This window comes from Microcebus murinus, chromosome 5 (assembly GCF_040939455.1).
Source record: "Microcebus murinus isolate Inina chromosome 5, M.murinus_Inina_mat1.0, whole genome shotgun sequence".
NCBI classification, from domain to species: Eukaryota; Metazoa; Chordata; class Mammalia; order Primates; family Cheirogaleidae; genus Microcebus; species Microcebus murinus.
In genome coordinates, this window is record NC_134108.1 from 107,779,903 (window position 1) to 107,806,116 (window position 26,214).

The following is a 26,214-nucleotide window of genomic DNA, read 5'->3' on the forward strand; positions in this document are numbered from 1 at the left end:
GGGTTCTCCTGAGTGGGCAGGGACGGAAGGCCCAGGGCTTCGAGGCGGAGGCACGGGGCTGTACTAGGCAAAGATGGCTATGTGTGTGACGCTGTTGGGGGAAATGGGGTCCCATTTGGTACACTTGGGAAGTTGTCATTAAACAATATGGAACAGGTCTCTACTGCAGGACTCATCAGAGCTTTTAACCCGCTTATGCACAGAATGAGCCCCAGGGTGGATCCCAGGGCTGGAGTCCCACACAGGCCATGCTGGCGTCGGGGATACGGGAGGCAGGGGGCTTGAATGCCAGGCCAAGAAGGCTGGACGTTTTCCTTGGGGTCAGTGAGGAATCTCAGAAGGAGACATAGAGGGACTTAGACACAGGGAGCCTGGGGCAGTTTAGTCATCAGCAAGGTCAGGGCCAGTCCTGCTCAAGGACTCCCCCACTCCTTGGCAGCAGAGCCACTCTATGGGACAGAAAACAGAGTCCACGGACACAGCCAGGAGTAAAGGAGCCCAGAGAGATACACAAGAAGAGAGAAAAGGCCGGGCAACACTTGAATCCCAAGTTTGGGGTAAGAGCTTTTGGGACAGCGGTCAAACCTGCCTGGGTTCAAATCCTGACTCCACGACTTCCTAGCTGTGGGCATCTCACTGAGTCTCTTGGGGTCTCAGGGTATTTGTTGTCATTGTTTTTAGGGCAGTTTTAGGCTTGCAGAAAGTACAGTGGGTTCCCATGTACTTTCCCCTTCCCCTATTAGTAACATCTTACACTAGTGGTGCATTTGTTACAACCGATGAGCCAACGTTGATACATTCGTTATTACTAATTAGTCCATCGTTTGCTTGAGGGTTCACTCTCTGTCTTGTACAATTTTACAGATTTTAACAAATGCACAGTCCTGTGCCCTCCATTATAGTATCATACAGAAGAGTTTCATGCCTTAAAAATGTCATTTGAAGCCGGGCGCGGTGGCTCACGCCTGTAATCCTAGCACTCTGGGAGGCTGAGGCGGATTGCTCGAGGTCAGGAGTTCGAAACCAGCCTGAGCAAGAGCAAGACCCAGTCTCTACTATAAATAGAAAGAAATTAATTGGCCAACTAATATATATATAGAAAATTAGCCGGGCATGGTGGCACATGCCTGTAGTCCCAGCTACTCAGGAGGCTGAGGCAGCAGGATTGCTTGAGCCCAGGAGATTGAGGTTGCTGTGAGCTAGGCTGACGCCACGGCACTCACTCTAGCCTGGGCAACAAGCGAGACTCTGTCTCAAAAAAAAAAAAAAGTCATTTGAGCCTCAGTTTTAACAGTTGTAAAATGAGTGTGAATCTCATCTGCAGCCCCTCAGTCTTCCATCGTAGGTTTCCGATTTAGGCCCCCTGACAAATTTAGTAGTGCCAAAATTGGCAAAATGTCCCTAAATATGGTCCAGTATCCATCAGAACCACCGGGCTTGGGTCAGGGTGAAAGGTCCTCATTCAAATGCACATTCTAGGGTCTCAACTCCAGACCTGCAGAATCAGAATCCCTGGGGTGAGGCCAGGAATCTGATCTAACAAGTCCCCTGGTACACGGGGCTGTTTGAGACCCGCTGTGCCCCTGGCTGCTTGTGCAAATGGAAATTTGTTCGGCCAAAGGTTTTCAAACCCCAACAGGATCCTAACACTGTCAGGTGAGAGCTCTGGAGAGCTGTGCCACCTCCCGGAAAGGCGCGAACAGTGGCCACGCGGCCGGGAACAAGCCCACTTCTGCCTCGTGCCGCTCCGGCGACAAGCCTGCTGGCGTTTCCTATCTTGATTGCTTATCACTCACCCAAAATAGCCTGAGCGCAATGTCTCACCAGCTCTCTCTGCAGCTCCTCGATTTAGCAGCCAAACACACTTGGCTCCAGAGCAGCCCACAAGGCCTGAGCGCAGGGCCCAGGAAGGGGCCCCCTCATGGCCACCTGCAGGGGTTAAATGGCGTCCCCTCAAAACTCATGTCCACCTGGAAGCTGAGAATGTGACTTTATTTGGAAAAAGACTCTCTGCAGAAGTCAGCAGTCAGGATGGAGGTGAGATCCTGCCGGGCCAGGGTGGGCCCTGAGCCCAGTGGCTGGTGCTCTTCCAGCAGATACGCTCAGGGAAGGCCACGCGAAAACGCACGCAGAGACGGAGTGACGCCGCCACGCCAGGGCACGCGCCAGACGCTACAAAGAGGTAAGGAAGGGGTCTCCCCTAGAGCCTCCACAGGGGACACAGCCCTGCCAAGTGCTCGATCTCGGGTGTCTAGCCTCCAGAACGGAGAGAGAATGATTTCTGTTGTTTTAAGCCATCCAGTTTGTGGTAACTTGTCACAGCAACCCTGGGACACTGATATGCCATCACTGCCACCGGCCCCTGGCCCAGCGCAGCTCCCCTCCAGCCCCACCACTGCCAGGAACGAAAGGACCCCACACTTGGGCGATTCTCCAGGTGGGCAGTTAATACGGCCCCCGTGTTAAATGGTGATCAGAGCTAATTTTCTCCCAACCAACAGCTTTGAATTCTGCACGTCCTCAGCCCATTTCGTCCACAAGGAGAGGGCCCTTCTGCCCTCTGCCTGAAAGGCTGTATTTGGAGAACGGTTGAGACTTTGGTAATGACAAATAAATGCTGGTCCCTGGACAGCGTCTGGCCAGTGGTGCCATGTGGCAGTTCCTGGGCTCAGTCAGGGGCCGGGCTGCACAAGTCACTGCAGCTTCATGCCACTGCGGCGCCGCGAGTCCTTCCGGGCGATGGGGCTGAAGTTCACGATCTCCTTGTAGATGTGCTCTGAGGAAGGCAAAGTGGATGGAGGTGGGTAAGGGGTGCTGAGAGCAAGAGAGAGCACAGCCCGCGTCAGACATGACGTGGAGTGGGGAGTCAGTGCAAGGAGAAAAGAACACACGGGGGTGGTCCCCACTCGGAGACAGGGAGCAGGAGTCTCCAGCTGGGGCCGGCCAGGGCCAGGCGGGGAGGCGAGGGAGGACGGAGGCAGACGGGAGGAGCCCAGGGCCCGGCGCTTACGCTTCCATTCGTCCACTGTCAGTTTCTCGTGTTCTAAGGAGTCATCGAACGGCTGCTGAGCCTCCGTCTCCTCCTCAGGGTCCCGGAAGGGTTCAAAGAAGGGGTGGGCGAGGGCCTGCGAGGCTGTCAGGCGCTTGTCCACGTCCAGCTCCAGCATCTTCTCCAGGACGTCTACGGCTGCACAGCAGAGCGTGAGCCTCCGCCCAGGCCCGGAGCCCGCCCGCTGGCATGGACCCGGAGGCCCCTGGGGCGTGGGCCCGAGACTCACCCTGGGGACTGGCCCGTGGGAAGAGCTGAGTGAAATCCTTCTTGGGGCTCTGTGGCAGGGACTGGATGTAGGCTTTGGCCTGGAAGACAGAAAAGCATCAGGGCTCCGGCCTCAGGGTATTGAGCAGGGCTGAAGGCTCGGGTCAGAGTCCGGGGCAGGACAAGTCAATGGCACCTGCCAGGGCAGAGGGACACTGTGGGAAGGCGCAGGTGGGCCCTGCTCCCAAAGGTCCCTGACCCACCTGGCCTCTGGCCAGCCAAGCGCACAGCCTGAGCCAGCCTAGGCCGCTTGCCACCCACCGCTTTGTCGTTCAGCTTCTGCACAAACTCTGTGCCCGGCACCCCCGTCACTTTCAGGATCTGGGTCAACTGGTCCAGGTCTTGGCAGCCGGTTAAGGGTCAGCCTTACTCTCCGCTGGTGGGTCTGAGGCTGCCCTTCCCTGGGCCCACCGTCACTCCACCCAGGTACGTCCAGGAGAGGAGGCTCCTCCCGCAGGACCCAGTCTTGGGGGGCTTTCCCACAGGCCTCCCCAACAAACGCTCCGTGCGTGCGGGCTTCTGCCCTCGCACTCGCTCTGTGTTCTTCCTCTGTTCCCTCATCCTCCCTCCCGCCCTCCCAGCGTGCTGGGGGCAGGCCTTGCAGCTCCTCAGCCCGCCTGCCCCGCACACAGCCCAGCTAACCTGCACGGTGCCCAAACACGAAGCGGGATCTTTGCGGTGTGGACTTACAGGTGACTCATGTTCACCACTTTGCTTATCTGCACTTGAAAACTATTCTACAGGAAGCATATATCACTCTCGCATTAAAAAAAGAGTTATTTAAATAAAACGTCTGTGGAAGGAATGAATCCCTAGGTGGAGTCTGACTTTTCTGGCAAAGGATACAATCTTTCCCCTTGAACAGGGTTTTCCCCGTCAGCATCTCCGCCATGATGCAGCCAACAGACCAGATGTCCACTGCAGAGGGAGGGGAGTGTCACCTAGGCTGTCTGGGACCCGGCGATCGATCAGTCAGCACGGAATAACCAGGTGGCCCCAGGGAAGCAGCCCGAGCAGGCGCCCAGCCCCCGGCCTCCCGGGGCAGCCGGCCACTGACCAGTCTGGTTGTAGTGCATCCAGCTCAGGATCACCTCGGGGGCCCGGTACCAGCGGGTCACCACGTAGCCGGTCATCTCGGCATCTGCGGGCCGTGCCAGCCCAAAATCCAGGATCTATGGCTCGGGACAGGGGGAGAAAGAGCTTGCTGAGGAGGGGAGGCTCCTGGAGCACTCCCAGGGCTCCCGCGGTCGAGGGCCCACCCTGCCCCAGCCGGGCCCGTGGCGGCCACTCACTTTCAGTTCGCAGTCCTCGTTCACAGCCAGGTTGCCCGGCTTCAGGTCCTGGGCGGAGGGCAGAGAGTGAGCACTGGGCTGAGAGGCACCACAGGCGCTTGTCCTGCCCTGCCAGCAGTGTGCCCTCAGCCAGGCCCCTTCCCTCTCTGGGCCTCAGTTTCCTCGTGTGTGAAATGAGGGTTGGACCAGGTGTCCTCTGGGGCCCATCTGGCTCTAAATGTTCCTGATTCTTGAAGCCTGAAACACCCAGCTCAGGGCCCACTTTGTCTGCGGCAATTCCCCATAAAGTTCCCCGGAACACAGCGACTCGTCTGAACAGGCCTCCCTGGGCCAAGGCTGGGTCTCAAAAATCCACATTCCATGTTCCTGGAATTGTCCCCTCCCTCCACCTCTCCCTGCTCCTTGACTGCCAGAGAACCCCCCACCCAGGCATGGGACCGTGGCAGAGAAAACACTCACCCTGTGCACGACCCCCGCTGAGTGGATGTACTGTGGGGAAGAGGAGGGTGAAGTCACTGCCCAGCTTCCATGCCAGGCAATTCAGCCTGGCTCGGAGCCCCGGTCCTGTCACCGCCCGCGCGCCCCTCTAGCCTCCCCCGACCACAGGTCTCAACACCAAGGTGCCTCCTCTGCCGCCCTCCAGCCCCCACCCACTTTGAGGCCTTTGAGCATCTGGTACACAAGGCACTGGATCTTGTCCTCGCTGAACTCCATCCCCATGATTTTCTGCAGGTCCGTCTGCATGAAGGGCATCACCAGGTAGCTGGAAGGCACGAGGGCTTCTTGGAACTGTCCCCAGCCCCACCCGGCCCAGGCAGGTGTGTGCTCAGAGGAGGGGCGCGGGGGTGGGGCAGAACAGAGGCCTCAGAGGTGCAGAAACCAGCCCCACCCCAGCCAGCCAGCCCCCCAACGGGCCTCAGGGCTGCTGGCTCCCCCCCCCCCAGCTCGGGGTCAGCGCTTCAGCCGTCCTGTGCTCAGGAAAACCGCACGGACCTGTGCTCCCACTCTTCACAGGGCCCCTCTCCTTGCCCTCCTTGGAGCCCCACAGAAAGCCACAGCTGGGAGTTGGGAACATCTGCCAGGATTTCCCTCTGCTTCTGTCCAAATATTTTCTCCCCCAGAGGGTCAGGCCTGGCTGCAATGGCTCCGCCAGCAGCAGACGACAGGCCTGCCCTTCCCAGAAGGATACAATAAAACAATTGCCAGGAGGGCAGAGGCGGCGGCTGGGCTATTGGACCCTCTTACGGGATTGCAAAACAGGTCGAGGTCAGCGAATATAACTGTTACTCAAGGTAGTAACAGCAAAGTCCAGAGCAAAAAATAATATGGATTATAAAATAAATATTTTTTATAAAGAAAAGGATGTGGTGGAGGCTGTCTCTGTGAGTCTCTGAATTCTGGAACCACGCTGCCCAAGCACAGCGCACCCCCGCCCCACTCCATGCACAGGCCCCTCCTGTGTCTTTCACCCTGCGTGCACCCTAGTTCTTTCCTCTTGGCAGACAAACTTCCAGAAGCCTCACTGTGCCAGAACCACCTGCCCTTGACTTTGCTACTTCAAGTGACCACTCCAGCCTCTCTCACTAGCAAACTTCTGGAAAGGGGGACCCACACTCCTTGACTCCACTGCCTTAACTCCCAGGCCCCCCACAACCTGGTTTCTGCTTCCGTCCTACCGCTGAACTGTCGGCTCAAGGTCACCGGCAACCACATGACAAACACCACCACTCCCCTTCCTGGCCTTTCCCAAAGTCTGACACTCCCTCAAAATTCCCTGCCAGACTCCTCTGCCCCAGATCAGGCTCTTAGTTTTCTTCATCTGCTCATCCTCTCGTACCTTCTCCTTAAGGTGGACGTCTGAATCAACGTGATCTCGTCACGCCCGACGATCCCGTTCCCGGATTCAGCTGTCACCCACAGGTGGGATCCAGCCCAGACCCAGCTCCTTCACCTCGACCTCCCTCTCCTGATGTTCATTTACATTTGCAACTGCTGATTAAACACGTGGCCACTCTTCAACAGTGAAGTGTCCAAAATGGGGCTCACTGTCTTTCCCCCAAGATCTGTTCTTCCCTCACCTCGTATTGCCCGCAGGAACCTGAGCGTCCCGCACCCCGCCACCTCACTCAGCCCCTGCCTCCCAACAGACACGACACTCTGTCGGTCTTGCCTCCCAAGTGGGTCTCAAGTCTGCTCGCAGCATTCTGTCAACTCTACTTATTTTTTATTTTTAAAATTTATTTATTTTTGTTTAGGGACAGAGTCTTGCTATGTTGCCCAGGCTGGTCTTGAACTCCTGACTTCAAGCGATCTTCCCACCTCGGCCTTCTGAGTAGCTGGAATTATAGGCACAGGCTACGAGGCCCAGCCCCTCTACTTTAGATCAAGGTCTGTTCACTAACACTGGCCCTCAGGGTTTCCTTCCTCCCCAAAGCTGCTGCCTGCTCCTTTCTCACAGCTGCCAGAGGATACCCCCAAAATCCCCTCTGACCGCATCACCTCCCTGCTCAAAACCCCCATGGACCTGGGGCTACCTGTAGGATCAAGTTCAGACTCTTAGCTTGACCAAACCAACTGCTGGCTCCACTCGCCACCCTGAACTTCCTGAAATGTCCAAACAGTCCAGCGTGGCTTAGGGCACTGGTGAAGCCCTGCGTGTAGCGTCTGTGCTTTCTGGTTCTATGTACGTCTATCAAACACTCCACTGGCCACAGGCAGCCAAGGCTTCTTGATTCTTGCTTTGTGCTAGAAAGGGTCCCAAAGTCCAGAGCCACACCTGGGCCTCCAGGGGACGATGAGCGGCATTGGCACAAACCCTGTGAGGACTGATAGGCCTGTCTCCCAGGTGTTAAAGCTGGGCAACGAGCCAAGCAGCTGTGCTGACAGTTCCCGCCAGGCAAGCACACCCCAGGAGGCCCATCCCGCCCCTTCCTGCCTGCCTTCCCCCACCCTTGGCTGAACGCATCTCTCCAGAGACAATCATACCTTGCCAGACCAAGGCACAGGGACTGCCAGGGAATGGGGGCCCTCCTACCCAGAAGAGAGAATCTGGACCCTCCCCAACTTGCTCCTGAGTGGCAAGTAAGGCCTGCAAACGCCCCAGACCCCAGTGCCATGGGACTCACAAGTCATGGAAGTTGCGCAGGGAGGAAGCTGGGGTGAAGACATCCAGGAGCCCGATGACCTGGGGAAGAGGTCACCAGTGAGGCCGAGGCAAAGCTGCCCTCTTCCCACTTCCCCTGGGGCTCCAGCCAGGAACAGGACCACCCACCCTTTCCTAATACACTGCCTCTAGCAGGAGGCAGGTCCCCAGCCTTCTTGGAAGCAGTTAAAGAGGCAGAGGCCAAAGAGGAACCCCCACAATTGGGAGTGAGCTTGCAATAAAAAGTGACGGAGAATCAGGCTGGGGAGAAGGGGGGGAGGGGGGTGTGCTCACTGCTCCAGGGCCTGGTGTTCAGGGCAAGCAGCACAAACCCACTCTCAACACAAGTGGTAACAGGGAACCATGAGGGGAGGGTCAAACGGGGAAAAGAGGGAACAGGGAAGGAGCTTTCCAGCTAGCAGGCTCCCTGCCCTTGACCTTGGGTCTCCAGCCACATCCATCCTTGCCTGCCACACCACTGGTTCAGAGCCAGGGACAAGACCACCCCTGGTAGGAGGCCCGGGAAAGGGTTGCTGAAGAGGGATTGGGCTTAAAATGTGCACAATATTTTGAAATCACTATTTGAATGTTTGCCCTACAGTCTAGGTGTCCTGCAAAGCCAAGCCTGGTTGCCCGGCCCAGAGTGGGCTTGCTGGGTTTCCCAGCTGTTTCAGAGGCAGGACAGTGTGTAACTGTCACACATCCAGGCTGCCTAGATTCAAATTCCGGCTCCGCTGCTGACTAACCACATAACCTAGGAGCCTTGTTGTGCCTTGGTTTCCTCCTCTGTGAGGAAGCGGCAGTAGTACCAATCTCATGTGATATCGTGAGAGCTAAACAAGTTAGTTTATGCAAAGCTCTTAGAACAGTGTCTGGCACATAGTAAGTGCTCAGTTAAGTATCTGTTATTGCTGCTGTTATTACCAGGGTCACATGTGGAAACAACGTTAACCTGGATTCTAGTCCCACAAGCTCTTAGACAGGGAGCAAATTACAAAGTTCCTCGGTGCCTATTTCTTCCTAACAAGGAGATGGTAAATCTGTACCTCAAAAGCTCATGCTGCCAGAAATACTCTTTGTACCTTTCCTGGAGGTGGGCAGGGCAGGTCCTGGCACCCCCTCCTTTCAATAATGAGCTGAGAAGCCCGATGGGTGGAGCAGGGAGGAAATCCTCCTCCTCCTGCCCCTGTCCTGAGCTCTCTGTCCTGGGAGAGGCCTGGCAGGACCCCGGCCCCCTCCGGTCCCCGTCCCTGTCGGCCTACGTTCTCGTGCTGCATGTGCTTCAGCAGCAGCAGCTCCCGGCAGGCGCGCTTGGCGAAGACCTCCGACTGGAAGGGCCGGCTCAGCTTCTTGATGGCCACCTTCTCCCCTGACCGCCTGTCGATGGCGGAGCTGCAGGGGCACAGGCAGGTCAGCAGGCAACGGCCTTCCTCCCGCCGGCGCCCACTCCCGAGGCTGGGTGGCATCCCAGTCGCGGGGCCAGCCCAGGGGTGCCCGCCGCCTGGACCGTGGGAGGCCCGCGGGAGGCGGCGAGGGCGGGCAGCCAGGCAGACCCCGAGAGCGGAGCCCTGCGCGGGGCAGGGACATCCGAGCGCCCAGGACCCAGCAGGGCAGGGGCCTCGTGCTCCATGCGTTTGGCGAGCCACTTCCCCTTCTTGGGCCTCGGTGTGCTTCTCCGTAACAGTGGGGATTTGCCCGACGCCCCCTGGGCTCCCTGCAAGGTCACCGTCCCGGAGCACCAGACCCAGCCCTACTTCAACCCCAGGGACCCCGCCCAGCCGCCCCGCGAGAAAGTGAGGTGGCGCCCCGGGCCCGGGCCAGCTCTGCCGCGGCTGGAGGCTCCCGGCTCGGACTCCACCTGGCTCCCAGCTCCACGGCGGCCCGGGACAAGGCCGGGGCAGGGCGCTGGGCCTCGGGGACCCGGGTCAAGGCGGTGCCGGAGAGGGGCCGGCCGCGGGCGACCCAGACGCGCGGCGCCCGCCGCGTGTGCCCGCGCCCCCCGCGCCCCCCAGCGGCCGCGCGGCCGGGCTCACCACACGGCGCCATAGGCCCCGCTGCCGACGTGCGTCGGGGACACGTAGGTCTTGGGCAGCTCCCAGGCGGTCTTGTTGACCTCCTGCTTGTAGAAGCCCCTTTTCCGGGTGAGGCTCATCCCGGGCACCAGTCTCGGCGGCTGGGAGCCCGACACTCGCGCCCGGCCGCGCCCGCCCGCCGCCCGCCCCTCCCCTGCGCGAGGGCGGGGACCTGCGGCTCCCACCTGCCGCCCGCCCAGGTGCGCCCCGGCCGCCACGCCCGCCCGCAGCCCGCGCTCCCGCCCCGCCCCGCCCGCCCGGTGCGCCCAGCCCGACGGGGGCTGCCCTTGGGGACCGCGCCGCCCGCCTGCGGGGCTGCCTAGACCCACGGGGCAGAGGGGGGACGCGCCTCCCAGCTCCCTCCAGCCCTGGCGCCACAGGATGGGCGGGGATTGTGAAGACAATCTAGGAAAACAAAACAAACCCCGTAACTTTTGTAACATGGAAAATTTCGAACATAGAGGAAAATAGAATAGCCCAGTGCTTCTCACACTTGAAAACGCACAGGCAGCACAATTCACGATTGCAAAGAAGTGGAAACAACCCAAGCGCCCACCAATACGTGAGTGGATTAATAAAATGTGGCATATGTGTACCACGAATACTACTCAGCCACAGAAACACGGTGAACTAACACCTCTTGTATTAACCTGGATGGAACTGGAGACCATTTCTCTAAGTGAAGTATCACAAGAATGGAAAAACAAGCACCACATGTACTCACCATTAAATTGGAACTAATCAATCAACACTTAAGTGCACACGAGGAAATAACATTCATCAGAAATCAAGCAGGTGGGAGGCGGAGCGGCAACTCCACACGCATTTGGTACAATGCACACTATCTGGAGGATGGACACACTTATAACTTTGACTCAAATGGTACAAAAGCAATTTATGTAACCAAAAAGTTTGTACCCCCACAATATTCTGAAATAATATATACATATAAAATCATAAAATAAAATAAATAAATTTAAAAACGAAAATGCACAGGAATCCCCTGAGAATTTTAGGTGATGCAAACACAGGTTTGGATTCAGTAGGTCTGGGGTGGAGCCAAGACTCTGCATTTCGAACCAGCTCCCAGGCCTCTGGACCACACTTTAATGGACAGTTCTGATGAACCCCATGACCCCTAAGTTCAGCAATTCCAGCAACTGATAGCCAATTTTATTTCATCTGCATTCCTCTCCCCATATCATTTTAAAGGAAAACCCAGGCATCATATAATTTCATCCATAAATATTTTTGTATTTCTAAAAAATAAAGATTTTTTAAAAATACATAACCACAATACCATTCTTAAACCTAAAATTAATAGCACTAATTCTATAACACCAAATATCCATGCAGGTTCAAATGTTCAGTTTTAAATGCAGTTCTTCTGGCTTCCGAATGCCCTGTGAGGGCAATGGCAAACCAGGGCCCTCTGACCCCTGAGTCTGGTGGCTCATGCAGCCTGAACCAGATTCTGTGCTCAAATTTAATTGCAAAGGCCCTTGAGGAACACAGTTAGGGGTGAAAAATGGCTGCAAGGGTGACTTATCTAACCCCTTCTGGCCTGGGGAAGGAGCTGTGGAAGGGGTGGGGACCTCTTGCTTCATTGTGTCAAAGGGAGAGAAGGTGTCTTGAACAAGGAAAGGAACTTGAGAGGGGCTGCAGCAAGCTGGGGGTCTGCACTAGGGAGCCCGCAGCCCCCATGCAGTCCCATCAGGCACGGCCTAGAAGACCATTTTGGAGTGGGGGTGGGGTGCAAGGATCATGCAACAAAGATTTCAGGCAGGGAATCTGTCTTGTTCATCTCTAGCACAAGAAGGATATCAATAAATGTGTGGAGAATGAATGGAAGAGTCAGCCCATTAGAAGTGAAAAAATATTTACTTAATAAACACTTGTATTTGCCATGTGCCTGCCATTATTCTAAGTGCTTGACATACACAACTCACTCACTCCTGGCAAGAAGCCTGTGAGTCAGTACAATTATTACCCTCATTTTAGAGATGAGGAACCTGAAGTGCAGAGAGGTTAATATGCCCAAGGTCACACAGCTGGTAAGGGCAGAGCTGGTGAAGAAGTTAACACAGCTGGTTCTAGAGTCCATGCTCTTGGCTGCAAGGATGCACAGTGTCTCCAAATTGAGGGGCATTGCTCCTTAAAGGACATAGCCTTGCCCACATCAAAAGGACATGTCTACTGATCAAACCCTGTGTCCCTCAGTACATCCCGCCCTGGGGTATCTGACACATTCCCCACCCTTTTCCCTGCCTCACCCCTACTCCGGCCCTGACACTCGTGGAAGGAGAAGGGAAGGGTTTACATGACTGGGAGCCCCACAGGAGTTTGGACCTTTGGGGTTGGTGGCACCATTGGAAGTTACTCTGATTCTGAAGTTGAAGCAGAGTCTTTTATCTTCAGAATCAGGAGGCCAGATTTTAGGGCTGGGAGCAGGCAAGAGAGAGTTGTCCAGGAGATTCGGTTTCCTTCTGGGCCGAGGATCTAGAGAGGAAGGGGGCTGGCATTTGGGCCAGGCACCAGGTCAGGGCTGGAGCCTCTACCGTGTGTCTCTAACACCTGCGGTGGCAGAGGTGAGCCCGGGGCGTGAGGAATGCCAAGGAAGTGCTCACTGCCCAGGTGGGTGCAATGCTTCCAGGGCACGAGCTGGTCACTCTGGCTGCGGCTCCGGGAGGTCGCCTCTTGAGTCAGGAAGTGACTCAGGCCTCAGCTGCTGACTGATCCCTACCTGGGGCCTGCGTTTGCCCAGCAGCCAGGCAGGGAAGCGCCTCAGAGGATTCAGTCGGGGAAGTCATGAAGCCGGAGAGTGGGAGGAGGGAGTCCGGGAGGCCTCCCCGGCTCCCAGACTCTCTTCTCCTGGAGTTCAAGGCCACTTTGCTCTTCTCCCCAGCCCCCGCCCCAGTATTGCTTGTTGGTTTCTGCCCTATTAACGTGGAGGCAGGGGTTCCGGAAACCAACTCTGGAATGAGACCTGTATTTCCATCAGGGCTCTTGCTACTACCTGCTGTGTGATGTCGGGCAATGTTCTTTCCCTCTCTGAGCTTCAGTGTCCTCTTTGTAAAATGGGGACAGTATGAAAGTATGACAAGCATGTTTACAGAGCCTGAGGAAGGTATCACTCCAAGTACTGTGTAAGTATATTCCCCACAACAACCCAGGAAAGCAGGGACTTCACTGCCGCCAGCCAGACAGCACCGAAACGCGCCGTGGGGAGCACACTGAGTTTACTGCTCTGCACCGTGGGGCTGGGGGTGTCTCAGGAAGGGGCGTCAGAAAGGACTCACACGGTCTGCACTTGCGGTAGGTCTGGGGAGGGCGTGAGGGAGCGGGGCTTTGTGCGGGATCGCGTGCTGTCAGGAAGTGAAGGTGATGGTGTGATCGCGCATCTCCATAAATCTTACCCAGGAGGGCAGGCTAGAACGAGGCGAGAGCTACAACTAGTAAAGAAGCAGCCTTCACTCAGAGCAGCTGTCCAGGGGACGCTGGGTCACCGTCGTGGTTTGAACAGTACTCACCTTTTGTCTGTGCTCAGATGTGATTATGGAGTAGTCTGGATTTTGTCTTGATCCATGCTGGTCACAGATGGCCTAGTCTGATGCCGATGTCTTGGCAATTGTCTATGTTCAACAGAAGGACACCAAGGCTGAGCTGTGCCAGGCCAGCTCTGAGCAAGCACGTCCTGGCTGGCAGGACCGGGCAGCTCCCAGGTGTCGGGGCTACTTTGGTCTGTCCCACTATTATTATACCCTAGTACTGATGGAGAGATTGAGGCTCAGAGAGGTTAAGTAATTTGTCCAAAGCCACACGAAACTAAGAAGGTGGTGGACATGACCTTCAAACCGCGTGTCTGCCTCCTGAGTCTGCACATACAGCCACCGACTAGCACGCCTGGTGCCAGCAAGTACCTGAAGGCGGCTGTGGCTGTAGTGTGTCTTCTTAGCCAGGCTGTGAGCCTCTGGAGGGCAGGCGCATGGTTGGGGAATGGATGACTTTGAGATGGAGACAAAAGTCCCACATGATTACAAGGCTGTCACGTCCCCCATCCCAGCCCCCCAGACTCCATCTTGCCTCAGGAATACAGCAGCTCCTCAAATGATAAGCTGGCCTCTCTGTCCCAAACAGCAGGGCCAACACTCGCATCCTCACCACCATTGGCCACGAGTCTGCCACAAAAATGAGAAAGCACGACACACCTGGAGTCCCCGGAGTAGAACAGACAAGGGAGCCCGAGGGCTCTGGCTCCAGCGCTGAGAGGTCCCCATGCTTTGGGGCTGTCAAAACTCCACAAAACCACCAAAATCACAAGGAAGTAAGGCGATGCAGAGGACAGACTGCATTTGAGGGCTGTGCTGTGACTTGTTAAGCTGTGCGATCTCAGTCCAGTTAGTCGGCCTAAGCCTCAGTTTCCTCATCTGTAGAATGGGAGTGGGTGATAATACCCACCTCACAGGGCCATCACGAAGACTAAAAGAGATGACAGGAGAAGTGTCTAATTCGGTGCCTGGCACGTAGTCAGCCTAACCAGAAGCGGCTCCCCTGGGTGGAATCCACTCCAGCTCACATCCAACTCCTTTATTAAGTTTTTGGCCAAATACCCAGCCCACAGATTCATTCGCCTGTTTGTTCAACATTTATTTATTGGGCATCTACTATGTGCCAGGGACTGGTCTGAGTGCATGGAATGGAACAGAAAAGGAATAGATTAAAAAAAGACATTCTAGTGGGGAGGCAGATGAAAAACCCATGACAACTGTATAGAATTAGGCTGGACCATATAAAATTGCAGATATTTAATCATTTCATGTGGTTCAACCCAAGGTAACGGCAGATGGTATTAAGTGCCAGGAAGAGAACAGGGCAGAGGAAGGCTCTCAAGAAGGACTGTGAGTGCTATTTTAGGCAGGGCGGTCAGGGCAGGCCTCTGAGGGGGCAACAGTTGGTGGCCCTGGATGGGCAGGGCGTGAGCCCGGCGGCATCTGTGGAAAGAGCAGGCGTCTGCCTTCCTCACCCGCCACACAGGGACGCGCGGCCCTGCAGACCAGGATGTGCCCCCAGCCTCCTCCCCTACGCCGGGGCCTCTGGAAGCCTCTCAGGGCCCAGCTCGGAGCCCGGGACACCTGCCTGGCCCCGGAAACTCAGGGGCTGCCCAGCGCCCCCTGCGCGGCCCTCGGCCCTCCTGCTCTCCCCAGGTCCTCTTCCCCTTCTTGGGCCCGGGCTGGTCGGCAGACCTGGGGCCTGCGCACGCATCCATCCGTGGCCAAGCTCAGGCGCCCCCGCACAGACGCCCGGAGACCGCGGCTTCGCCCCCGCCCGCCCTCGGCGCGGGCTCCCCCTGCCGGCGGCCCGGCGGGACCGCTCTGCCCAACGGCGCCTCCCCGCCAACCTCCCGCCGGCCTCCCCGCCGGCCTCCCCGCCGGCCTCCCGGCCGGCCTCCCCGCCGGCCTCCCCGCGGGCCTCCCGGCCGGCCTCCCCGCCGGCCTCCCGCCAGCCTCCCCGCCGGCCAGCCTCCCCCGCCGGCATCCCCGCCGGCCTCCCGCCGGCCTCCCCGCCGGCCAGCCTCCCCCGCCGGCATCCCCGCCGGCCTCCCGCCGGCCTCCCGCCGGCCTCCCGGCCCAGGGCACAGACCTGCCCTCTCCACGCCTAACACCCCTCCCTGCACCCGGCCCAGCGACGGCCCCCTTGACCCCGACCCCGGCCTGCCAGGATGTGGCGGGGGAGGTGGGGCCGAGGCCTCTGCTCCGTTTGCTCTGCCTGGTCCTTGGTGGCACTGTCGTCACATAAATTAGTCTGCCTTGCCCCTGAGAGACGTCCAGCTCCACCACCACACAGGACTCTGTGAGGGCGGGCAGCACTCTGAGCACGGCGGGGCCATCAGCGCCCTGCCTGCCCACAGCTGCTGCTCCGTACATACCCAGGGAATGAATGAATGAATGGATGGGCACAAGAGGCAGGAGGGAGAGGGGGTTTGAAGACCCAAATGGCATTTGAGGGAGCAATAGCAGAGGGACTATGCTGGAAATCAGGTCTACCGTGGGGTGCCGGGATGTGGTCACTAGGCACTCTGGCACAGTGTGTCTTGGGACATTTTGGACGTTGCTCCGTTCTCCCAGAGGAAAGGCCTGCGGTGTTATGCCTGTGTGTCGCCCAGCTCCTGGGAGGCCGGACCTGTGTGTGGTGGTAAGAGAACCAGGGTGTACCACCTGAATTTGGGCTCTCTTCTCTCACCCTGAATTCGCATCAAAGTTGCATTCCAAAGCAGGTCCCTCCCTGCTCCCACCCAGGTTCTGAATAAGCCAGACCCTCTCCCTTTGGAGTTTCCCTCGCTCCCTCCCTCCCTCCCTTCCTCCCTCCCTGCTTCCCTTCTTTCCAAGTTCAACTCTAAATTCACCTCTTGAGTGAATGCCAGACCTGCACCCCAAGACCTTTAGGCATGCTCTCCCTTCCCCAAGACCCCGACTGCACCCCCCACACACACACCCAGGCTCCGTGGTGTCCACATTTTTGGGTTGATGGTACTTCCGTGAGCCAGTGGGGAGGTAGCTGAGGATGGGGAGACCGCTGAGTTTGAATGTCACGGCTGTGCGACTGCAAGTGGAAGCACAGGAGCAGGTGCGTGGGTGCCCTGAGCTTCCTCCTCAGGAAGATAGAACACCAGCCACCTCACCAGGACAGCAGGAGCGTTTAATGAAAGGACATGTGCAAGGTTGCAGGCGTTGTTCACAATGCTCCCTGTAGCCCTTCAGGACTGCTCCTAAGTCACCTCCTCTGGGAGTCCTCCCTGACTTCATCACAAGCCATGCCCCACCTGCCTTCCCTGGCCACATCCTCCTCCAAGCCTTTATCTCTCTCTCTCTCTTTAAATGGAATGCTTCACTAATTTGCATGTCATCCTTGCCCGGGGACCGTGCTAATCTCTGTGTCCTTCCAATTTTAGTATATGTGCTGCCTAAGCATGCACATACAACTCTCGATATACTTGTTCATCATCTGACCCCTCTGCTAGAATGTCATGAGGTGGATGAAGGTGGGGATTTTGTCGACATGTCACTGAATTCCAGGTGCCTAGAACAGTGCCTGGCAGATGGTGACTGAGTGGCTTTGTAAACGGAAGCTGTCATTATTACTGTCTTGTTTGCCCTGATAGGTAGGCTCAACTCATCTTTGTTCCTGGAGGAGTCGCCAGCTCAAATGACCTGCCTAACTCCAGTAATGGGATCACAGTCCTGCCTGGGCCTCTGTGTGGCCTGCCCCAGGCAGGGGAGGCCATGCTCCCTGGAGGCCACCTCAACAACCTGCCCTTTCAGGGCAGAGGCCACTAGGTCTGCCTGTTCCACCCTGCTATGTAAACATTCAACGTCAGGACACATGGGTCATCCCCAGGAGCCGCACAGATCCTTGTCAGGATCAGAGACATCCAAACAAAACCCATAGGGCTACCTGCCATGGCAGAGGCTTGGGCTCTGATTCCAGCTCTGCCTCTAATCTGCTGTGTGACCTTGGGTAAGTCAGACTGCCTCTCTGGATACATCAGTTTTCTGTTGTATGTATTTAACAAGCATTGACAGAGCATTAGTGACTTGCCAAAAACTGACCTAAGAGCTTTACATACATGCAACTCATTTAATCCTCCTAAGAATGCTGAGTGAATAGTATTCCCCCATTTTACATATGACAAAAATGAGGCACAGAGAGGTAGCGTGACTTACCCAAGGTCAGACAGCTAGTAAGCACTGGAGCTGGGACCCGAGCCCAGACGGCCTTGCCCAGAGCCCGTTAGTGGCCTCTGTGCCGGCTGTGCCGGATGATGCCTGTGAAAGGCCAGCCCCTGCCTTTCAGGAATCGGAATTTACTTCTGATAGTGCCTCCATTGTTTAGCCACACAGTCGCCTTCCTGAAGGTTCCATCTGGCTTTCTTAAACAAGATTCTCCCACCCTTCTCCAAAACTAATCATGGAATCCCCGACTTCCAGAAGGAAACAGCCAGTGGTGTGCTGGAAAACTGGCTCTCGGGGTGGGGACCCTGCTACAGGGTGTGTGTCAATTGCTGTGGTGTAAATACTCCTACCATGGCCAACTTCAGCCTGCCAGCCTGGCGTCACTGAGAATGCAGCTGCACAGAGAGGCACAAAGTCAGATCTCAAGAGTCACGAGAGAGCCCAAGCAAAGGTGTGGCAACAGGGATGAGTAAGGGGCCGTGGTGGCTGCAAACCACTAGCTGGTCCCTGAACCTGGTGACCACACTTCCATTACACACAGCTTCTCCCTGCCTCTCAGGCTCTGCCTGTCTTCACGCCCTCAGTCTTGCCTGAGGCCGCCCTTCCTAAGCCAAGAGGGCATCCGGACCCGGCTTTGGTTACCTGGAAAGAGGGAGTACCAGCCAGGCAGCTTGAGAGCAGCACAGCTCTGGCGTGACAGGCAGCCGGCAGCAACGCAGCTGTGATTAATCTTCCTGTCTAGAGCAGCCTTTCCTCCTCGCTGCACCCCTGGTAGCTCCAGTTGCCTCGGGGGTAAAGTTTAAACATCTCAGCTGTGGAACAAGGCTTGCCCCCGTCCAGGCCCTGCCTTTCCTGCTAATCAGATCCTCCACGGTGACTACGCATTAGTGACCTCCCTTCTAACCATCCCACAAATGTCCTTACGCATCCTCGTCACCACACTTTGCTGGAGCGGTTTGTTGCCCGTCCGGGATGCCATTCCTCTGCCTTGCCAAGCACGGGGAGGACCCGCATTCCTCACAGCTGGCCACAGCTGGCTTTGCCAGGCACTCTCCCCGACAGCGTTTCCTCCCTCCCCAGGCTCCCCCTACACTTGCAATTTTCAAACAAACCTAAATTGTAAGTTCTCGAGAGCAGGCGCGTCTTATTTTTCTCTGCCCTCTGTACCTACTTAGCAATGTGCTGTGAAGCCTTGATCTACTCCACCACATCTTGCTGAGCACCTATCAAGACATGGAGAGTATATGGACAAATGTCGCAGTCTTTGTCCTCAAGAAGCTCATACTGTAGTGGGGGAGGCAAAAGGAAATGGAAAATCACACTGTCACCTGCAGGTGGGGTGTAGACTGGTGCAAGCTTTTAGGAGAGCCGTTGGGCAAGCCGGAGTGGTAACAATGAGCACCTCATTTACCCTGATCATTCCATAGCGATCTAATTTAGTGACACAAATTGAAACAGACAAGGGGGCACATACTTGTTACTGTATTGTTCACCGTCTGTGTCAATAAAGAGAGTTGCCAGCATCAGGGGTAAAAAAGGAAAAGGGAGACATGCCTAGATGGGTTGTCCCAGATCTGGAGGGCGTGTTTGGGATGGTGTGGCTTTAAAAACACAGAGTAAGTGTTGAGGATGAAACTCACCTGGCTGGGGAGGGGGCAGGAGGGATGAAGGTCCTCTTCGAGGCAGGCCACTGAGCTCTTTCATACACATGCCATATCCGCTTTTGATATTTTAAAAATAAAACATTATAGATACTAGGAATCATTATGAAAATCGTGGCAAAACTTATGTAGTTCTTACTATGAGCCACACACTGTTCTACATCAGTTAACTCACCGCAACCCTAAGAAGAAGGTACTATGATTAGTATCATCCCATTTTACAGATGTGATAATGGAGGCCCTGAATGATTAAGCAACTTGCCGAGGTTACACAGCAAGGAAGTGGTAGAACTGGGATTCATCTAGCTTGTGCCCACGGAAGCCCTTTTATACCCCTCCCTGACCCCATGCCCGCCCGCCCGCCCGCCCTAGAGGAGCCTGCTGCCCAGGTTGGTGTGCGTTGGTCCCATACCTGCTTTCTGGTTGTACCGTATCCGGACGTATCTGTAAACACTATCAGATTCAATCGTTCTGCAACTTCCTTTTTCACTTAAGATCGTTGGTAAGGTCTGCCCAAGTTGAGTCATCTCTCAGGGTTTCTCAACCTCCGCACCGCTGACATCTTGGGTTAGATAATTCTTTTGTTGTGGGAGACATCGCACGCACCGCAGCGTGTTTAACAGCATCCCTGGCCTCTAGCCAGTAGGTGGTCACCGCTGCCCCTCACCCAAGTGTGGCAACCAAAATGTCTCCAGACGTTGCCAATTACCTCTGGGGCACAAATAAAACTAGGGGCAGGGAGGAGGCAAAATCATTCTAGTTCATTTGTTTTCATGCTGTAAAACATTTGGTTGTATGAAGGCATTGCAATTTATTTCCTGTTCTCCTTTGATGGACTTTCAGGTTTGTCCCATTTTTTTTCCCTGCTATTACAGTGGAACATTAGAGTGAAAAGTCTCTGTACTCAGTTCCTTGTGACCATATGAGAAAGTTTCTCTAGAACAATTACCTAAAAGTAGAAGTGCGGGGTCACAAGCTATGTGCAGCTTCTACCCTTACACGTCCCGCCAATCTGCTTCCGAGGTATGGAAGTTCTACAATTTTGTGTCGGCAGAATCATTAATGAGCCCTTTCCCGTATCGTTCCTGGTTTTGCGACATGCTTTGAAAGCTCTCTGGCATTTACATCTTTGGTCTGTCTGCAAATGATTGTAGCTGAAGGAGAAAAGTGGCTAGCCAGTTGTTTCAGCACCATTTATCAACACAGATCATTGAATAAATACGCACTCATTCTTATGCATTTACTTTAAAAGTTATGTACTTTTACAAATTTAGGAAATTTTCTAGGACTTACATCAACCTGTCAACAGCTACTATTTCTGGGTAGTGAGATAATGGATGTTACCTAGCTACATTTACATTTTTTTCAACAATAAACATGTTTATTTGTGTCATGAAAGATTAGTAATAGTTCGAAAAAGTAATGTGGTCAGTGCTTTGATACTACTAAGCTCAGTGTGAGTTACAAAAACAACTGGCTCGACGGGAGGCTGGGTAGGTCAGTGGGGGGGGATGTTTCCTAAGCGTGGAGCGGGGTGGGGCTTATTGGGGGCAAAGCAGCCACCCGGCTGTTTGCCTCCAGATGGGACACTCCCTGCCACAGCACTTTGTCAGCAGCCATTACCAGCCAGTCATTGCCTGTGTCACTGGGCAGGGCTGTGGGCGGCTGGGCTTTCCACACAGGACGAGCGGCTCTGTCATGCCTGAGCAATGGCCCAGGGAAATGGGTCGCCATGTAATGGCAGCGGATGCCGGCCTCACACCTCACGCTGGGGATGGACGGTGGAGCCAGCTGGTCAGGTCAAGGTAACCTAAGAGGACATGCAGGCCTGGACTCCCACGCACAATCCCACTGCCTGTCAGCTGAGCACCAGCGAAGGGGATCAAAGGTACATCTGGCCCAGAAAGGGCCTCCAGCAACAGGCGCTCACAGTTCTGTTTTGGGGTACCAGGGAGATGGTGCGTCATGGTTTACCAGTCTCCCCCATCAGAACAGCAACTCCATCGGGCAGGAATTTGACTTTTATTCTTTCCCATCTTCCCAGTGCCTGTCACAGGAAAGTACATAACAGATATTTACAGAATGGTTGAATCAGAGTACCAGATACCATAATGACTTCTGATTCCCTTTCTTTTTCCTTGATATATATTTTCATTTTAAAGTGGGCAGATAGATGGGGAAAAGTAGGAATTACCTGGGTCATGGCCATCAGCTACCTTCAGCAGTCTGTTGATTCCAGTTCTAATGCCTTAAATTGCTGTGCATCCAACTTGAATTCCACAGGAAGATATTGCAAAGAGAATCAGAACCCAATTCTAACACTGTCTCTTTTTAAACAAGGAACTTCCGCACAGTACCGTTTCTTAGGCAGGGCAGATAATCTCTAAACATTTGGTTGCTTTCTTTAGATGGTGTTTATTTACATCTAAAGACTGTTGATTGTAAAACCAGGAAGCAGAAGACAAGATGATTTGCAAGGGATTAAAAGATGATAGTCACTTACTGACTCGGCCAAGAGAGATGAATGTCTGTTGGATGCCAGGTGCCATGCTAGGTGACAGAGACACGTAGTGAACAAGACACAACCTGGACCCTCAAGGACATGCAGCCTTATGCTAGTATCTATTGAGCATTTATCATATGCCAAGGGCTTTACATGTTTAACTCAGTCAGTCTGACAACAACCTTATGAAATAGGTTCTGAAATATTTAACAATTTGCTCAAGATGGCACCGATAGGAAGTGGGACTGTGATCTGAACTTAGGCAGACTGGCGCCACAGCCTGCAGCCTTAACCTTTATGTTTTCCTTTCGAGCAGGTGGTACAAACAGCAGGCAATGACAAAGCAGTCAGGGCCACCACTGACCAGTCCAGCAGAGCACAGGGTGCACGCAGAAGACATGCCGAATCCAGGCTTGGGGATGGCCAGGGGAGACTTACAGAGGGTGTGATGTCAAGGCTGAATGGAAGAACACATAAGTTAGCCCCGAGGAACGGGGAAGGAGAAGAGGGTTCTAGGTGGAGGGACCGTCACGTACAAAGGCCAGGAGAGAAAGAGCTGCATGTAGTGACCTTGTACATTTCAAGTGGCGCCATGGAGAAACAGAGGGAAGCATGCATCTTCTAGGACAGTGGTCTCCAACCTTTTTGGCACCAGGGACCATTTTCGTGGAAGACAATTTTTCCACGGACCAGGGAGGAGGGGACGTTTTGGGGATGATTAAAGCACATTACATTTATTGTGCACTTTATTTCTGTTATTATTACATTGTAATATATAATGAAATAATTATATAACTCACCACAGGTTGGGGACCGCTGTTTTAGGATATACAGTAAGAATGTTGGCTTAAGCCCTGCTGGCTGAAGGGAGGGAAAAAGTGGCTTCTCCCCAGAGGACTGGAGAAGCACTTCTTTCTATCCGGATGAGTAAGGAAGGAAGGGGGAGGGGGAGGGGCGTAGTGTGAGCTGGTGACATAAGGCACCGGTGCCTAGCCGTGGCTGCCATGGACTCCTCCCCTCTTTGGCCAGAAAGTCCATAGAGAGACTATGCTGAATGAATATTTTTCTTGATTTTCTTCGAAAAACCAAGAGAGGTATGTCTAATGTCAGTGCTGTAAAACTCTCTGGAACCAGAATTCTTTCAACGTTGATACCAGGATGGTCTGCTGAATCCAGCCTCAGCTGCAATGTGACTGTGTGAGAGTAAGATGTTACTCGTATTGACTATGCCAGGATGTGAACTGCCTGACATGCGGTAGGAGTCCAGGGGCATGACTGCTCTTTAGTAGGGAGTGAGGGAAGGTGGGGGGAAGGGGGTGGGGCGAGGACAACGGGAGTCAGGTCTGTCCTTCAGTGTGGAGGTTTTACTTCTCAGGGCCCTGTATATCCCCCGAGACATTTAGGCTGTGAGTTCTCAACAGGTGCACTTTGGAAACATGTGGGGTCATTTTTGGTTGTCACAAAGGCCAGGGGTGTTTCTGATACTTACCATACAGTGGTTGCCGTACAGAGTAGGATTCTCAACAAGAACTGTTTCCTATCACAAATACCCTGCTGAACATTCATGTAGGTGGAAAACCCTATTTATGATCATCTGAGCCTAGACTGTAACTTGCTTTTACATATAAAACACAACTATTTTTTTTTTTTGAGACAGAGTCTCACTTTGTTGCCCAGGCTAGAGTGAGTGCCGTGGCATCAGCCTAGCTCACAGCAACCTCAATCTCCTGGGCTCAATCGATCCTACTGCCTCAGAGTCCAGCTGGGACTACAGACATGCGCCACCATGCCCGGCTAATTTTTAGTGTATGTATATTTTTAGTTGGTCAATTAATTTCTTTCTATTTTTAGTAGAGACTGGGTCTTGCTCAGGCTGGTTTCGAACTCCTGACCTCGAGCAATCCTCCTGCCTTGGCCTCCCAGAGTGCTAGGATTACAGGTGTGAGCCACCACGCCCGGCCATAAAACACAACTATTTTTTTGCATATTAATATACTTAAATTTCCCAGGATCACAACTGAATAAATCAAAAGATTTTTTTTTTTGAAATTTTACCAAGAATTCTATACCAACTTCATAAAATCATGACTGGCAGCAGTCATGGTGTTTGAGTTGCCAAGACAACACAACTGTGTCAGTCCACGTTTGCAGCTGTCTCCTTCAAGGTGATTCCACGTAAAGGTGTAAACATCTAACTGCTTTATTATGTCTTTTATGTAGTTATGTTTGAGTTGTAGTTATGAAATATATTTGTATTTTTCCTTTATTCATCATTTATATTAGATTATACTTTCTTTGAAATTGTGTATGTGAATTATCTACGGATTTCACTTTAGGATTATAAAAGGGATGCTATTAAATATTGATTATGCAAAGGGTATTGGATCTGATAAGAGTTTAAAACTACTGGTCTTTGTCAAGAATCTGGGCCTTGCCTGTGTGGTTTTACATCTTTTTATTTTTTGCTGTAACTGACACTCAAAAGGTGGGGATATAACTTTTTTTTTTAGTTGCAAAATTGGGCTTAAGGTTATTTCCTCATTTAACTCTTAGTAACTTCTAAACAAAGGACTTTCTCTAAATTGAACTACTCAGAGTCTGGGCACCCTGGCTCACATCTTTAATCCCAGTACTTTGGGAGGCTGAGGCAGGATTCCTTGATGCCAGGAGTTTGAGACCAGCCTGGGCAACACAGCAATACTCCGTCTCTTAAAAAGAAAAAAAAAGCCATGCATGGCGGTGCATGCCTGTAGTACCAGCTACTTGGGAGCCTGATGTGGGGGGATCGCTTGAGCCCAGGAATTTAGGGTTGTAGTGAGCTGTGATCACACCACTGTGTTCCAATTAGGGCGACAAAGCGAGACTCTATTTAAAAAAAAAAAAAAATCTTGTAGCCTTACCTACTTCATCACTAGATTTTCTGGTTGTGGATAATAGCCAGAGCTTCTGAACAAAGGATAACTTAATTCACTTAACGTCCACCTCCACTTTTTTTTTTTTTTTTTTTGAGAAATGGAACAGCCTTAATCCAGTTCTGAACAAATTTTCTTCTCAAGGGCCTAATACTTTCCTTTTCCCCTGCAGGATATGCAGGAGTCTAAGAAAGCCTTTCAAATTTGTACTTTCCCAATGAGAAACCAAGCCACGCCTTTAAGTTACAACAGGGTAGTAAGTGTTAACCTTTATTTTCTCATGAGAAGAGGCTTCGGTATTCTGCAACACTGGGAGGGGCAGTTTTAGATTAGTGGTTTTCAACTGAGATGACTTTGCCCCCAGGGGGCATTTAGCAACATATGGAGACATCTTTGGCTGCCACTGCTGGGGGAAGGGAGTGTGTGCTACAGGCATCTTGCGGGTAAGGCCAGGGCCGCTTAACACTCTACAATGCACAGCTCAGCTTCCACAACAAAGAACTACGTGGCCCAAAATGTCAACAGAGGCAAAGTTGAAAAATCCTGCTTCAGGTCCTTAGAACATACCCTTCTGTGGGAGAAGAAACTACCAAGTCCTCCCAGGTGGGTGGACATCGTGCTACAAAGTGGTGGCGGAGCTCTGCTTGCCAGAGGCCCGACAGCCGGGTGCAACCTCTTTCCAGCAAATGTTCCCCTCCCTTAAAAGCTGGGCTCTACCCCTGGCAAAGCTGACATTCGAGACTGGTTACCCAGGTCACATAGACTTTAAAAATCTTTCTCATCATCAACAACAAAGTTTCTGATTCTAAAAAAAGTACTGCATAAAAAAGGTAAACATTACAGAAATAGCACAAAAAGTTAGAGCCCACAATCCCACTTTCCAGAGTTGTTTGCTAACGGTGGTTTTTCCCAGCCATATACTACCTATCATTAAAGGGGACAGTATACTAACAGCATGCCACTTTTCCTCCTCCGCAATGTATGTTGCACATCTATCCATGCCTAGCTATATGGTATTCCACTGCACAGGTGGCCAAGGACTTTTAATCAAGTCCTTGTTGACAGATGTGTGGGCTACTTCCAATGTTTGGCTATTACAAAGAATGTGGCACTGAGCAACCTTTTACTCTTTTGTTTGTGCACCTGTGAGGACTTCTGAGTGTAAATGCTAAGTTCAAAGGGTATGTACATTACTAAAACGTATCTGTATTAAGTAAAAGGGGTCTTCATTATTTGAATCTTCATTAGCTAAGTCCTTGCAGCTACTAGACTGTAGAGAGAAGTGAGAGTCACAGCATGAAAACATTCCCTAATGAGCTGATTACTTATAAAATCAGTCCCGCCTTGCCAAGTATCTGAACCCTAAGTATCTATCCTGCCCACTGCATTCTTGTCTTCTGTTAGTCTCTAATGTTATATTGTAAGCATATGGCAAATGATAAAGCAGAATGCAGAATAACTGCAATAACCACAAATCTCACAAATGATGGTGGATTTGATGAAGTTGATAAAGAATGCTAGAAAACTGCTCAAATTGCAAGCAAGGCCACTGAGACATGTGGATCTGGCAGACTAAGGCCACTTAA

The 26,214-nt window shown here is 53.3% G+C and overlaps 1 protein-coding gene, 1 long non-coding RNA gene and 1 other non-coding gene across 3 annotated transcripts; all 3 read right to left on the reverse strand.

Moving 5' to 3' along the window:
- Positions 1-1,975: 1,975 nt before the first annotated feature.
- MAPK13 (mitogen-activated protein kinase 13) lies at positions 1,976-9,973 on the reverse strand. Its single transcript, XM_012746807.2, has 12 exons — positions 9,784-9,973; positions 9,013-9,142; positions 7,734-7,792; positions 5,263-5,371; positions 5,068-5,097; positions 4,609-4,656; positions 4,374-4,488; positions 4,163-4,234; positions 3,578-3,657; positions 3,279-3,357; positions 3,011-3,187; positions 1,976-2,776 (listed from the first exon to the last, which is right to left on the reverse strand). Exons 1-12 carry the CDS (start codon positions 9,900-9,902, stop codon positions 2,694-2,696), a joined length of 1,101 nt encoding a protein of 366 aa, XP_012602261.1. The 5' UTR covers positions 9,903-9,973; the 3' UTR covers positions 1,976-2,693.
- A 173-nt stretch (positions 9,974-10,146) lies between these two features.
- On the reverse strand, positions 10,147-19,515 carry LOC105861391 (uncharacterized). The gene is made up of 4 exons (XR_012919334.1): positions 18,195-19,515; positions 16,315-16,422; positions 15,867-16,002; positions 10,147-14,813 (listed from the first exon to the last, which is right to left on the reverse strand). It is a non-coding gene; the product is annotated as an uncharacterized LOC105861391 (long non-coding RNA).
- On the reverse strand, positions 16,692-16,795 carry LOC142871233 (U6 spliceosomal RNA). The gene has a single exon (XR_012919495.1). It is a non-coding gene; the product is annotated as a U6 spliceosomal RNA (small nuclear RNA).
- Positions 19,516-26,214: the final 6,699 nt, after the last annotated feature.

What these genes read in the sequence shown, in the direction of transcription:
- MAPK13 (XM_012746807.2), bottom strand. Translation starts at nt 9,902, where the DNA reads ATGAGCCTCACCCGGAAAAGGGGCTTCTACAAGCAGGAGGTCAACAAG. An exon ending in GGGGCCTATGGCGCCGTGTG is followed by an intron (nt 9,143 to 9,783) that starts GTGAGCCCGGCC and finishes GTGCCCCTGCAG; the next exon opens with CTCCGCCATCGACAGGCGGT. An exon ending in ACGAGGACTGCGAACTGAAA is followed by an intron (nt 4,489 to 4,608) that starts GTGAGTGGCCGC and finishes CCCGAGCCATAG; the next exon opens with ATCCTGGATTTTGGGCTGGC.